Genomic DNA, 14343 nt, shown 5'->3' on the forward strand with positions numbered 1-14343 from the left:
GATAAAGCAATGTTCTGCTCCTTCTCATATATAACCAAACCAGTGTGCTTTCCCAAACACAATCTGATTACCATGTTCCTGTCTCTTTCACAAATGTAAATATAACTTGAATTTCAATTGCATTCATCCTCTCACACATAGACAACTTTCTTATAAGTTAAACATGAATCTGCATCCTACATAATGCAGCCTAGGAAATCTTACATCAAACTGTTGAACGAAACCCACTAGTTTGCATTCGTAAAACACAATCTCATTAACATGTTCCTGTCTCTCTAACATCTCCATGCAAACTAGTTTTGGCTTATCACACAAGGGCCCTCATTCCGAGTTGTTAGCTCGCTAGCCGCTTTTCGCAGCAGTGCACACGCTAAGCCGCCGCCCTCTGGAAGTGAATCTTAGCTTAGCAGAATTGCGAACGAAGTATTCGCAATATTGCAAAAATATTTTTCTTTGCAGTTTCTGAGTAGCTCGAGACTTACTCTTCCAGTGCGATCAGTTCAGTGCTTGTCGTTCCTGGTTTGAAGTCACAAACACACCGAGCATTCGCCCAGACACTCCCCCGTTTCTCCAGCCACTCCCGCGTTTTTCCCAGAAACGGCAGCATTTTTTCAAACACTCCCATAAAACGGCCAGTTTCCGCCCAGAAACACCCACTTCCTGTCAATCACACTACGATCAGCAGAACGAAGAAAAATCCTCGTAATGCCGTGAGTAATATACCAAACTTCTTAGCAAATTTACTTGACGCAGCCCAGTGCGAACATTGCGCATGCGCAGTTAGCGGAAAATCGCACCGATGCGAAGGAAAATAACAAGCGAACAACTCGGAATGAGGGCCAATAGGAGATTCAGAGAAGACAGCAAACAAATCCTTTCACCTGCATGTGTCTATAACGGTTACACAGAGACACATCTCAATCTCAAAGAAATTACTTGTCAACAGACCCCTTTCCAGGTGCCAGGGTCATCAGTATCTCAATTCCTAGGTGAGAAGCTTCAAAGGCCATTTGTCCTCAAACGTAAATGCATTTTAAAACCAAAACAGCTTAAGTGATGGCATTTGCATGCATTGTAAATGTGCAATCCTACGACTGTGCCTAGAGCATTAAATATAACATGGTGAAAACACAGTATTTAAACATGCATTTGTGCCAATTCGGCCATTTAAAAATGGCGTCGGGCACGGAAAGATTAACCCCTCACGTGCCACAGCTGCCATTGACCATGTGGCTGACGAGTCTCCGGCCACAGGCCCCATGTCACCAATGGTCCACTCTTGTCTCATTTTCCCTTTCAGCAACTCTGACACTGTTTGCTTGTCCATCTGCAAAGAACCATTGAGTACTGAATCCACTCCCACCTGCAACTTACAACTGCATGCTTCCATGGCCGTCGAGAGTTAAGAGGAGCCATGGCCAATTCGAGGAGACGTGGCCACTCCCATCCCCCCCCCCCCCCAAAAAAAAACACACAAAAAATGTAATTGTGGGAATATTAATCCACCGATTCTTTGCCAAAATTTTTAATAAATAATGCAAACATAAGATAATTTCTCAGTATTATAAAGCTGCTGGGACATGTGGAAAACATTGCATTTTCTTTAGTGGCTTAATTAGCTGCTTAATATGTTTAGGTTTAGTGATACCGTAAGTGGAGGGATGAGTGAGTGAGTGAGTGAGTGAGTGAGTGAGTGAGTGAGTGAGTGAGTGATAAACATGAGGAGTGGGAGTCAGTGAGCTTGGTACAGAGGGGTGGATGTACTGTCCTGGAACCAGAAGACGGGGAGACTGTCAGCAGTCAGCCTACATGTAAGACTGGAGGGAGAGGAATGTCCTACACTGATGAATTGGTTGATCCAGAGATGACGTTTTATGGTTCCCTATTTCCTCCCCGGTGAGCCCATCAGTGTAGCAGAGACTGTCCAGATCTGTCCTCACTGGATACAGGAGCCTAGAAGCCTAGTGGTCTATAAGTCTGCTGTCTGCCAGACCCACTCTTCTCTGCACCCATGCTGCCAGTGAGGGTCCACATGCAGCACCTTCTGAGGGTGGCTGCGGTCAGCTCACAGATGTGATCTGCCGCCACTGGCCACAGTCCGGCGGTACAAGCAGTGTCAGTTCCTCCTGGTGAGTGGTATGCAGGTTCAGACTGGCCCACAGGGGTACTGGGGAAATCCCTGGCTGTCCCTACTGCATGAGGGCCTCACCCCTTTTTCTAATGTTGGGTTCCAAACAGATTATACATTGTTACTGTATAAGAGGGTCAGTTAAATGGTCTATAATGGCTGTCCAAGCCTCAGTAACTTGTCACACCCTTAAGCATGGCCTCTACCACTGCATCCCCCGGTGGGCCCTTCATGCCCCAGTCTGACATTGGAGGTATCCCATGGCTCCTACAGACTGCTGCCACTGGCTCCTACAGAGAGCAAACGACGACACTATGCGCGGCGCTGCTATAGGGGTTTATTTATATCCCTCCGCAGCTACCTCAGACCCCTCCAACAAGCCCAGCCCTCCCCCCCCCCTCCACACACACACACACACACACACACACACACACACACACACACACACACACCTTCTTTGCACCCCTGTAAGCTATGTACTTATGTTATGGTCAACTGTACTGCACTGTACTGTATGCTCTGATACTCTGTTAATGTGAAATGTTTCTGTGTTTACCTTGTATGGAGCTCTGAACATTTTGTGGCATCATAACAATAAAACTAATTAAATGTAATGATACTGTAATAATGAGTGTGTGTCACATCTGTACTCTGAATGCATCTATGTGTTATAGTTAATGTTGCACGTATCTTAAATTCATTTACACCTACTGTACTTTTGCATTCCTCCCATGTACACTATTAACATTATTTTGGAATGTAATTTTGAGATAACAATTCCCCCATCTCTCTTGTAGGCCCAATGTGTGATAGAGAAGACTCCTGCACTGCAAGTAATGGAGACAGTAGTAGATTATTCCAGTCAGCAGTGGCCTCTCTTGTTTTCAAAGTTCTTTGAGGCCTCTAAATTTGCAGGTAAGAAAAGTAATTACTGTTGTGTGTCAGAACTAAATTCACAGGGTAAATTTACTAAGGTGGGAGTTTTTTAGAACTGGTGATGTAGCCCATAGCAGCAAATCAGATACTACCTATTATCTTCTTGAAACAGCTAGATCAGGGACTCGCGGCAGGGAGAACGCTGACCATGTTAGCGGTGTCTGCACAGCTACGGCCTCGCTCCGCGATGTAGCCCACCTCGTCCGGGCTCCGTAGGATAACCAGGGGCTGGCTCTGCAGCCTCCACCCCCACAGCCCCAGCGGCAGCAGCGGCACCGCGGTCAGGAACAGGCTCCGGACAGCAGCAGAGAGCAAGAAGGGGAGAGGGTTGGAGTGGCAGGCTGAGGCTGAGGAGGAGGCTCCCGCCACTGGCCAGCAGCATGGTACACAGCACACACAGCACAGCCAGTGAAAGCAGTGACCTGAGGAGCGACTCCATAACCTCCAGCCCGGCTCTGCTCACCTGCCCTGCCCCGCCCCAGCAACCCAACGGCATCTCTGGCAACTAGGGCGGTGTACGTGACCCTGATTGCTGATAGTAAGGGGCAGGTGATTGGGTGAGGGTGGCATCTTTCTTGTGGCCCACACAAGACTTGTACCTTGATAATTCAGCCCAGTTGGGATTTTGAGTTTGACACGTCTGAGCTAGCTAAATGTTAAGTAGAATCTGATTGGTTGCAATGTGCAACATCCACAATTCTAAAACACTCCCACCAGATTAAATTTACTCCACAATGTGATACAGGTAAAGTGTGTGAAGTATTTTGTGAAATAATTTAATATTGGTTCTCAAAGTGCCTGGTCATTGTATTTTGCATATTCCAAGTCCCAGCTTTTGTCTTGCAGGACCCAGCATCAGTAGGACCCACTTCATTATTGCAATAAACTGGAAGGGAGTGAGTTTTCTTGATGAGAATGAAAAAAAACTCCTGGATCTTTCATTTCCGGAGTTAATTGGCATCCGTACAAACAGGTGTGTCTAGCAGGGACATTGTATATTGGTTATATCAAATTATTTCAGTCTGTGTTATTTAAATGAACCAGTTAAATATATTTGATGTGTATTTGTTGTTTGTATCCCCCCTTTCCTTCCCTTTGGCATTTTGCACAGAAATAGCTCAATTACAGAACTGTATTCATCGATTGACTACTTGTAAATAACAAAAAACCCAACCGGCGATATATCCCTAGAATCTGTTTTGTAAATCTCACTCTCAAAACATACGTGGTGTAAAAAGTCATCGTGCGGAAGAGAAATAAAAATGTAATTAAATATATTATTCTGTTTTTAACATACTACACTGTCAGCTAGTTTATATTTGTGAGGTCATCCTCAAACCTCTGACATTGAATCAACAAATATAATATATAGTTATTCAAAGTCTACGTACAAGCATGTTGTTAGTAGATTGCAGTATATAGTATAGTGCCCGCACCTGAGTCAGTTCTGCTGCTTGGCTAAAGGTGCATACACACGGAGAGATTTTGACTATAAGAGATTTTGACTAAGCGATTTCCCTTGAACTGGCTGTAGGAGATTTTGACTAACTTTACCAGAGATTTTGGCTATGGGTGATTTTGGCTAACTCATTCAAGCAAGGGGATGCTTTTTCTTTTCCAGCGACATAGCCAAAACTGACTTGCCTGCACAGTCTATTTTTAGCAGCGATAGTGACCTGGCGGGGAACGCGCATCGCTATCGCTGGCTGTGTACACATGGAGAGATATGCACTAACTTTCTGAGCGATTTTTACTATATAGTCAAAATCTCTCAGTTATATCTCTCCGTGTGTATGCACCTTTAGATTCAGTTTGAACACACTCATGGGTGGCTGAATTAGATGAGGTCAGACCATCTGACTCCCCATGGAAGGGCCAGATCATTTCCAGCTTCTTTTTGTCCTGTAAGTGGACGACCACTGCATGTTCCAGCCAATGTTGGTCCTCGTCTGACTATATTTTCTATATAGTGCCTGATTTTCATAGATCATTTTCTTACCTCATTGTTGTTTTGCTGTACAATCTGTACCATGGCAATGCTGTAACACTGTGATTACTCAATCTTCTGATGTTTTGCTTGCAATGTATTGATTTACAGGGCTGATAAGTCATTTGGACAGTGCTGTGTCTTAAATACTCTGCGGGGGGAACAGTTTGTCCTGACTTCACAGCACAGTGAAGAAATTGCTAAGCTGCTCCTACACTTTTTGGACGGACTAAAGAGCAGATCCCAGTATGCTGTAGCTCTACAGGACAGCTCCAGGACATTCAAAGACTCATTGGGTTCCATGGAAAAAACACTGACAGGTGTGGGATTAAAGTTGTAATAAACAGAATGGAGGGAGGTAGTCTGTATTATGAAATACAGGGAATGAAGGGAAGAGAAATTGGTAGGTAGGAAGGAGGGTAGAAAAATTGCTGTACAATTCCTCTACAGATGCATGCTTATGTTACTACAATCCACTTTCGGAAGCTAGCCCTGTAAAAATACGGATCCTACTTTTCTAACCTATTAACATGAAAATGCATAATGTGGTAGGAATAAAAGCATCACTTTGAAGCCCACATTCTGTGCCAGCCCCACCCCCTGAAGGCAGAGGGGACGGTGCTGGAATTATGGTACTGTGCTGAGCCAGAGGCATCCAAAGGACGTTCTGGACAGCAATACAGCAGCGATACTGTTCCAGACACCCTGCTAAACCTTGATGAAGGGGCCGTGGTGCCGCAGCAGTGCCTACCCCAGGGCCCTGCGCCCCCTGTGCAACGGCACTGCTTGCACAACCCTAGTTACGGCCCTGAGTGCCATCACAGTGCAGTCAGTGATTACTTGCCAGCCTGTTGTTGGCAGAAAGACAGTTTTCCTTTTAAAAATAGAGGCAAACAATACACCTTTACCAGGTATAGCTATGTATGCACGCCTGAGTGCACAGACAGTTGTTAATCTCACATTATAAATAATCCATGTTAGTCTCTTAAACTATAACAGTAACCATCAAACTTTCTCTAGATGAACCTGAGCTTTTGAATGTTCGGAGTGGAGATCTGCTGCTTCTTGACAGAAGTCCAGAACTTCAGTCCGGGCCCAATTGGATCTATGCCCAGAATGAGAGGACTGGGAAAAGTGGTGCTGTGTCTTTGGATGCCATCCATATTGTACCAAGCCTTAACAAGCCCACAACTGAAATACTGGTAAGAAATTGCCCTGTTTAATTAGAAGGGTCAGGATCTTGACTCTGAGTTGCACGCAAGTCACAAAGTGCATGGGTCTTGCACATTTCAGCATACTGTGCATGCACCAGATTAGGTATACTGGCCCTCATTCCGAGTTGTTCGCTCGGTATTTTTCATCGCATCGCAGTGAAAATCCGCTTAGTACGCATGCGCAATGTTCGCACTGCGACTGCGCCAAGTAACTTTACTATGAAGAAAGTAATTTTACTCACGGCTTTTTCTTCGCTCCGGCGATCGTAATGTGATTGACAGGAAATGGGTGTTACTGGGCGGAAACACGGCGTTTCAGGGGCGTGTGGCTGAAAACGCTACCGTTTCCGGAAAAAACGCAGGAGTGGCCGGGGAAACGGTGGGAGTGCCTGGGCGAACGCTGGGTGTGTTTGTGACGTCAACCAGGAACGACAAGCACTGAAATGATCGCACAGGCAGAGTAAGTCTGGAGCTACTCAGAAACTGCTAAGTAGTTAGTAATCGCAATATTGCGAATACATCGGTCGCAATTTTAAGAAGCTAAGATTCACTCCCAGTAGGCGGCGGCTTAGCGTGTGTAACTCTGCTAAATTCGCCTTGCGACCGATCAACTCGGAATGAGGGCCACTACTGTACACACACAGACTGAGATTGCTAATGTGCATGGATTCTTCAATCAGTCTACACATCTACAGGGCGCTGGTGGGAATTCTGAGTACACAGAGGCTTCTTCCTGATGGACCCATATTTTTACCTTTCTCTTACGTCCTAGAGGATGCTGGGGACTCCGTAAGGACCATGGGGTATAGACGGGCTCCGCAGGAGACATGGGCACTATAAAGAACTTTAGAATGGGTGTGCACTGTCTCCTCCCTTTATGCCCCTCCTCCAGACCTCAGTTAGAACCTGTGCCCAGAGGAGACTAGAGGCACTACAGGGGAGCTCTCCTGAGTTTCTCTGAAAAAAGAATTTTGTTAGGTTTTTTATTTTCAGGGAGCACTGCTGGCAACAGGCTCCCTGCATCGTGGGACTGAGGAGAGAGAAGCAGACCTACTTAAATGATAGGCTCTGCTTCTTAGGCTACTGGACACCATTAGCTCCAGAGGGTCGGAACGCAGGTCTCACCCGCGCCGTTGGTCCTGTAGCCGCGCCGCCGTCCTCCTCACAGAGCCGGAAGATAGAAGCTGGGTGAGTATAAGAAGAAAGAAGACGTCAAAGGCGGCTGAAGACTTCAGATCTTCTCTGAGGTAACGCTGCGCGCCATTGCTCCCACACACAACACACACAGCAGACACTGAAGGGTGCAGGGCGCAGGGGGGCGCTCTGGGCAGCAATTTTAAACCTCTTGGGACTGGCTAATAATAATATAGGGGCTGCGGAGGCACTATATTGTAGAATCCCCCCTCCAGTATAGAAAAATTGAGCGGGACCAAAGCCCGCTGCTGAGGGGGCGGAGCTTGGTCCTCCAGCACTAACCAGCGCCATTTTCTCCACAGCACACTGCAGAGAAGCTGGCTCCCCGGACTCTCTCCCGCTGAACATGGTGACAGAGGGCAAAAAAGAGGGGGGGGGGATGCACTTTTTATTGGCGCAGTGAGTGTATATCTATATAAAAGCGCTGTTTTGTCTGGGAATTGGTTTCCAGTGTCAGTTGGCGCTGGGTGTGTGCTGGCATACTCTCTCTCTGTCTCTCCAAAGGGCCTTATTGGAGGAATAGGATATATCCCTGAGTGTGTGGGGGTGTCAGTACGCGTGTGTCGGCATGTCTGAAGCGGAAGGCTCTTCTAAGGAGGAGGTGGAGCAGATGATTGTGGTGTCTCCGTCGGTGACGCCGACACATGATTGGATGGATATGCTGATGTTTTAAATGCAAATGTGTCTTTTTTACATCAGAGGTTGGACAAAGCAGAGTTGAGGGATAGAACAGGGAGTCAATCCATGGCTTTGGCTGTGTCACAGGGCCCTTCAGGGTCTCAGAAACGTCCCCTGTCCCAAGTAGCAGACACTGATACCGACACGGATTTTGATTCCAGTGTCGACTATGATGATGCAAGGTTACACCCAAGGGTGGCCAAAAGTATTAATTATATGATTATTGCAATAAAGGATGTTTTACATATCACTGATGACCCATCTGTCCCTGACAAGAGGGTACACATGTTTAAGGAAAAGAAACCTGAGGTAACCTTTCCCCCATCTCATGAGCTGAACGCGTTATTTGAAAAGGCTTGGGAAACTCCGGACAAGAAACTGCAGATTCCCAAGAGAAAGAGAAGCTTCGGAGGTATTATGCCAAGTCAAGGGACCCTCAGGCAGTAGCGGTAGACGCCCTGGTGACACCGTGGGTGTTTCGGTCGGTCTATGTGTTTCCTCCTCTTCCACTCATCTCAAAGATATTGAGAATCATAAGACGAAAAAGAGTGCGGACAATACTCATTGTTCCGGATTGGTCTTGAAGGGCCTGGTATTCAGATCTTCAGGAAATGCTCACAGGAGATCCGTGGCCTCTTCCTCCCAGAGAGGACCTGGACAGGAGTGGATATGGGCCTGAAATTAGGCTCCATTAAGGTACAGATTTCAGCCCTATCAATTTTCTTTCAGAAGGAATTGGCTTCTCTCCCAGAAGTCCAGACTTTCGTAAAGGGAGTGCTGCACATACAGCCTCCTTTTGTGCCTCCAGTGGCGCCATGCAGTGGCGGTTCTTGCCACGGGCAAGCGGTACTTTTGCCCGGGGCGCCGCCTTCCGGAGGGCGCCGGCGCCATCCGGAGGGCGCCGCACCAGGGCAAGATCCGCCACTGTGCCCCCCGCAGTGCCCTGCTGTGCCCCCCCGCTTTGAAGGGAACTAGACGCGTAGCGTCTAGTTTCCCTTCATTGAGAGGACCTTAGTTGTGCGATGCGCGATAACGTCATCGCGCACCGCACAGCAAAGGTCCTCTCCATGAAGGGAAACTAGACGCTTCGGTCTAGTTTCCCTTCGTCTAGAGGACCTTTGCTGTGCGATGCGCGATGACATCATCGCGCACCGCACAGCATAGTGGCACAGACACTAGGGGTCAGAATTGACCTCTAGTGTCTATGCTGTTCTATGGGAGAGACGTAATAACGTCTCTCCCATAGATCGAAGAGAAGAGAGGAGAAGAGCGGCGCCGCCGGCGGAGGGGGTCTGGATCAGGAACGGGGATGGTAAGTATACTTTTTATTTATTGTTATTTTTTCATATAGCGCGTTGACCACGCCCCCAATTGAAGCCACGCCCCCATATTTTGCCCGGGGCGCAACAAATCTTAGAACCGGCCCTGGCGCCATGGGACCTTAACGTGGTGTTACAGTTCCTAAAGTCTCACTGGTTTGTACCTCTTCAAACAGTGGAATTAAAATTTCTCACTTGGGAGGTGGTCATGTTGTTGGCCTTGGCGTCTGCAAGGAGGGTATCCGAATTGGCAGCTTTGTCTCACAAAAGCCCCTATCTGATTTTCCATGTGGATAGAGCAGAATTTAGGACACGTCCTCAATTTTTGCCCAAGGTGGTTTCATCTTTTCATATGAACCAGCCTATTGTGGTGCCTGTGGCTACGGGGGACTTGGAGGATTCCACGTCCCTTGATGTAGTCAGGGCCTTAAAGATTTATGTAGCCAGGACGGCTCAGGTTAGAAAAACAGAGGCTCTGTTTGTCCTGTATGCAGCCAACAAGATTGGCGCTCCTGCTCCTAAGCAGACTATTGCTCGCTGGATATGTAACACGATCCAGCAGGCTCATTCTACGGCTGGATTGCCGTTACCGAATTCGGTAAAGGCCCATTCCACTAGGAAGGTGGGCTCTTCTTGGGCGGCTGCCCGAGGCGTCTCGGCATTACAGCTTTGCCGAGCGGCGACTTGGTAGGGTTCAAACACTTTTGCAAAATTCTACAAGTTTGATACCCTGGCTAAGGAGGACCTCATGTTTGCTCAATCGGTGCTGCAGAGTCATCCGACTCTCCCGCCCGGTTTGGAGCTTTGGTATAATCCACATGGTCCTTACGGAGTCCCCAGCATCCTCTAGGACGTAAGAGAAAATAAGATTTTAAACCTACCAGTAAATCTTTTTCTCTAACGTCCTAGTGGATGCTGGGGACTCCGTAAGGACCATGGGGAATAGACGGGCTCCGCAGGAGACTGGGCACTCTTAAAAAAGATTTAGTACTACTGGTGTGCACTGGCTCCTCCCTCTATGCCCCTCCTCCAGACCTCAGTTAGAATCTGTGCCCGGCCAGAGCTGGGTGCTTTTAGTGGGCTCTCCTGAGCTTGCTAATAAGAAAGTATTTTAGTTAGGTTTTTTATTTTCAGAAATAGCTTCTGCTGGCAACAGACTCTCTGCTATGAGGGACTGAGGGGAGAGAAGCAAAGCTACTAACTGCGGCTAGGTTGCGCTTCTTAGGCTACTGGACACCATTAGCTCCAGAGGGATCGAACACAGGACCTGACCTTGTCGTCCGTTCCCGGAGCCGCGCTGCCGTCCCCCTCGCAGAGCCAGAAGACAGAAGCCGGCAGAAGCAAGAAGACATCGAAATCGGCGGCAGAAGACTCCTGTCTTCACATGAGGTAGCGCACAGCGCTGCAGCTGTGCGCCATTGCTCCCGCATTACACCCACACACTCCGGTCACTGTAGAGTGCAGGGCGCAGGGGGGGGGGGGGGCGCCCTGGGCAGCAATTAAGTACCTCCTGGCAAAAGCAGCATATATACAGCTGGACACTGTTATATGCATGAGCCCCCGCCATTAATTTTACACAGAATCGCGGGAGAAGCCCGCCGCTGAGGGGGCGGGGCCTTCTTCCTCAGCACTCACCAGCGCCATTTTCTCTCCACAGATCCGCTGAGAGGAAGCTCCCCAGGCTCTCCCCTGCACGATAGAGAGGGTGTAAAAGAGAGGGGGGCCACATAAATTTGGCGTAAAAACAATATATACAGCAGCTACTGGGTTAACACTAAGTTACTGTGTGATTCCTGGGTCATATAGCGCTGGGGTGTGTGCTGGCATACTCTCTCTCTGTCTCTCCAAAGGGCCTTGTGGGGGAACTGTCTTCAAATAGAGCATCCCCTGTGTGTGTGTGGTGTGTCGGTACGTGTGTGTCGACATGTCTGAGGTAAAAGGCTCCCCTAAGGAGGAGATAGAGCAAATATGTGTGTGAGAGGGTGTCTCCGTCGACAACGCCGACACCTGTTTGGATATGTGTAAGAGCTGAGGTTAATTTATTGCACAAAAGATTAGAGAACAGACAGGAAATCTACCCTTGTCTGTCCCTATGTCACAGAGACCTTCAGAGTCTCACAATGCTCACTATCCAAAATTATAAACACTGATATCGACACGGAGTTTGACTCCAGTGTCGACTACGATAATGTAAAGTTACAGCCAAGATGGCTGAAAGGTATTCAATATATGATTATTGTAATAAAAGATGATTTGCATATCACTGATGACTCATTTGTCCCTGACACAAGGGTACACATGTTAAGGGGAAGAAAGCTGAGGTAAATTTTCCTCCTCTCATGAGGAAAAAGAGCGGGAAACTCCAGACAAGAGACTGCAGTTTCCCACAAAAAATTCTCAAGCAGTATCCTTTCCCCCCTAGGGTGTCCCGTTTGCCCAGAAGGTAGCACTAGCTATTCTCAGGGATCCTGCAGATAGCGTGCACATTCTAGTATACTACTCAGACCGGCGATTGTGTCGGTATGGGTTTATAGCGCTGTGGCAGCGTGGACAGGTACCATATCAGCAGAGATTGAGACCCTAGTATGCGTATATATATATATGTATATATAGAAATATATATATATTAAAGATGCTGTCTTAAGTGATAGGTATATATATATATATATATATATATATATATATTAAACATGCCCAAAGAGACATGAGTATACTGGGTCCTAGAGTCAAAGCTATGTCGATTTCTGCTTGACGTGTCCTGTAGAATATGCAATGGACAGATGATGCCGACTTAAGAGGCATGTGGAAGGCTGAGGATTGTGTGGAGAAGGGTTCTCGGACCTAGTCTCCACAGCTATAGCTGGTAATTCTGATATTTTGCCTTATATTCCTGCACAGCCTAGGAAAGCACGACATTATTAAATGCAGCCTTTCGAATAAAGAAACAAGAAAGTCCGAGGTGCGTCCTTTCTTGCCAGAGGCGGGGGCAGAGGAAAGAAGCTGCACAACACAGCTAGTTCCCAGGAACAGAAGTCCTCCCCGGCCTCTACAAAAATCCACTGCATGTCGCTGGGGCTCCACAGGCGGAGCTAGGCCCGGTGGGGGCACGCCTTCGTAAGTTCAGCCACAAGTGGGTTCACTCCCTGTTAGATCCCTGGGCAATAGAAATTGTATCGCAGGGATACAGGCTGGACTGTGAGAAGATGCCCCCTCACCGACGGCCCTGCCGGCTTCCCCCCACGAGAGGGAAACAGTGTTAACTGCAATTCATAAATTGTATCTTCAACAGGTGGTGGTCAAGGTTCCCCTCCTTCAACAAGGAGGGGGTTATTATTCGACCATGTTGTAGTCCCGAAACCAGACGGTTCGGTCGGACCCATATTGAATTTAAAATCCCTGAACATATACCTGAAAGGGTTCAAGTTCAAGTTGGAATCGCTAAGAGCGGTGATTGCAAGCCTGAAAGGGGGAGATTTTATGGTGACTCGGGACATAAAGGATGCATTCCTTCATGTCCCCATTTATCCACCTCATCAGGCGTACCTCAGAATTGCGGTACGGGATGGTCATTACCAATTTCAAACGTTGCCGTTTGGTCTCTCCACGGCCTTGAGAATATTCACCAAGGTAATGGCGGAAATGATGGTGCTCCTGCGGAAGCAAGGTGTCACTATTATCACGTACTTGGACGATCTCCTCATAAAAGCGAGATCAAGAGAGCAGTTGCTGAACAGCGTATCGCTTTCTCCGGAAGTGAAACGGCAACACGGCTGGATTCTATATATTCCAAAGTCGCAGTTGGTTCTTACAGCTCATCTGCCTCTTCTAGGCATGATCCTAGACACAGACCAGAAAAAGGTTTATCTCCCGATAGAGAGAGCTCAGGAGCTCGTGACACTGGTCAGGAGTCTATTAAAACTAAAACAGGTGTCAGTGCATCACTGCACTCGAGTCCTGGGAAGGAGGGTGGCATCATACGAGGCCATTCCCTTCGGCAGGTTCCATACCTTCCAATGGGACTTACTGGACAAGTGGTCCGGATCACATCTTCGGATGCATTGGTTAATCACCCTATCCCCCAGAGCAAGGGTGTCTCTCCTGTGGTGACTGCAGAGTGCTCACCTTCTCGAAGGTCGCAGATTTGGCATTCAGGATTGGGTCCTGGTGACCACGGATGCAAGCCTCCGAGGGTGGGGGGCAGTCACACAGGGAAGAAAATTCCAAGGGCTGTGGTCAAGGCAGGAGACTTGCCTTCACATCAATATCCTGGAACTAAGGGCCATATATAACGCCCTAAATCAAGCGGAGACCCTGCTTCGCGACCAACCGGTTCTGATCCAGTCAGACAATATCACCGCAGTGGCTCATGTAAACCGCCAAGGCGGCACAAGGAGCAGGGTGGCGATGGTAGAAGCCACCAGAATTCTTCGCTGGGCGGAGAATCACGTAAGCACACTGTCAGCAGTGTTCATTCCGGGAGTGGACAACTGGGAAGCAGACTTCCTCAGCAGGCACGACCTCCACCCGGGAGAGTGGGGACTTCACCAAGAAGTCTTCACGCAGATTGCAAATCGACGGGAACTGCCACAGGTGGACATGATGGCGTCCCGCCTCGACAAAAAGCTAAAATAGTATTGTGCCAGGTCAAGGGACCCTCAGGCGATAGCTGTGGACGCACTAGTAACACCGTGGGTGTTCCAGTCGGTCTATGTGTTTCCTCCTCTTCCTCTGATACCAAAGGTGCTGAGAATTGTAAGAAAAAGAGGAGTGAGAACAATACTCATTGTTCCGGATTGGCCATGAAGGAGTTGGTACCCGGAACTGCAAGAAATGCTCACAGAGGACCCATGGCCTCTGCCTCTCAGACAGGACCTATTGCAACAAGGG

The 14343-nt window shown here is 48.0% G+C and overlaps 1 protein-coding gene across 1 annotated transcript in view; it reads left to right on the forward strand.

Annotated features, from left to right (window-relative positions):
• MYO7B (myosin VIIB) overlaps positions 1 to 14343 on the forward strand; it is a 501657-nt gene that overhangs the window by 399320 nt on the left and 87994 nt on the right. Inside the window, exons 32-35 of the mRNA XM_063915865.1 lie at positions 2926 to 3043; positions 3911 to 4037; positions 5163 to 5371; positions 6072 to 6253. Of these exons, the coding sequence (XP_063771935.1) occupies positions 2926 to 3043; positions 3911 to 4037; positions 5163 to 5371; positions 6072 to 6253 (636 nt within the window). The remainder of the gene's footprint in view (positions 1 to 2925; positions 3044 to 3910; positions 4038 to 5162; positions 5372 to 6071; positions 6254 to 14343) is intronic.

The sequence above is a fragment of the Pseudophryne corroboree genome, chromosome 4, assembly GCF_028390025.1.
Source record: "Pseudophryne corroboree isolate aPseCor3 chromosome 4, aPseCor3.hap2, whole genome shotgun sequence".
Taxonomy (NCBI): Eukaryota; Metazoa; Chordata; class Amphibia; order Anura; family Myobatrachidae; genus Pseudophryne; species Pseudophryne corroboree.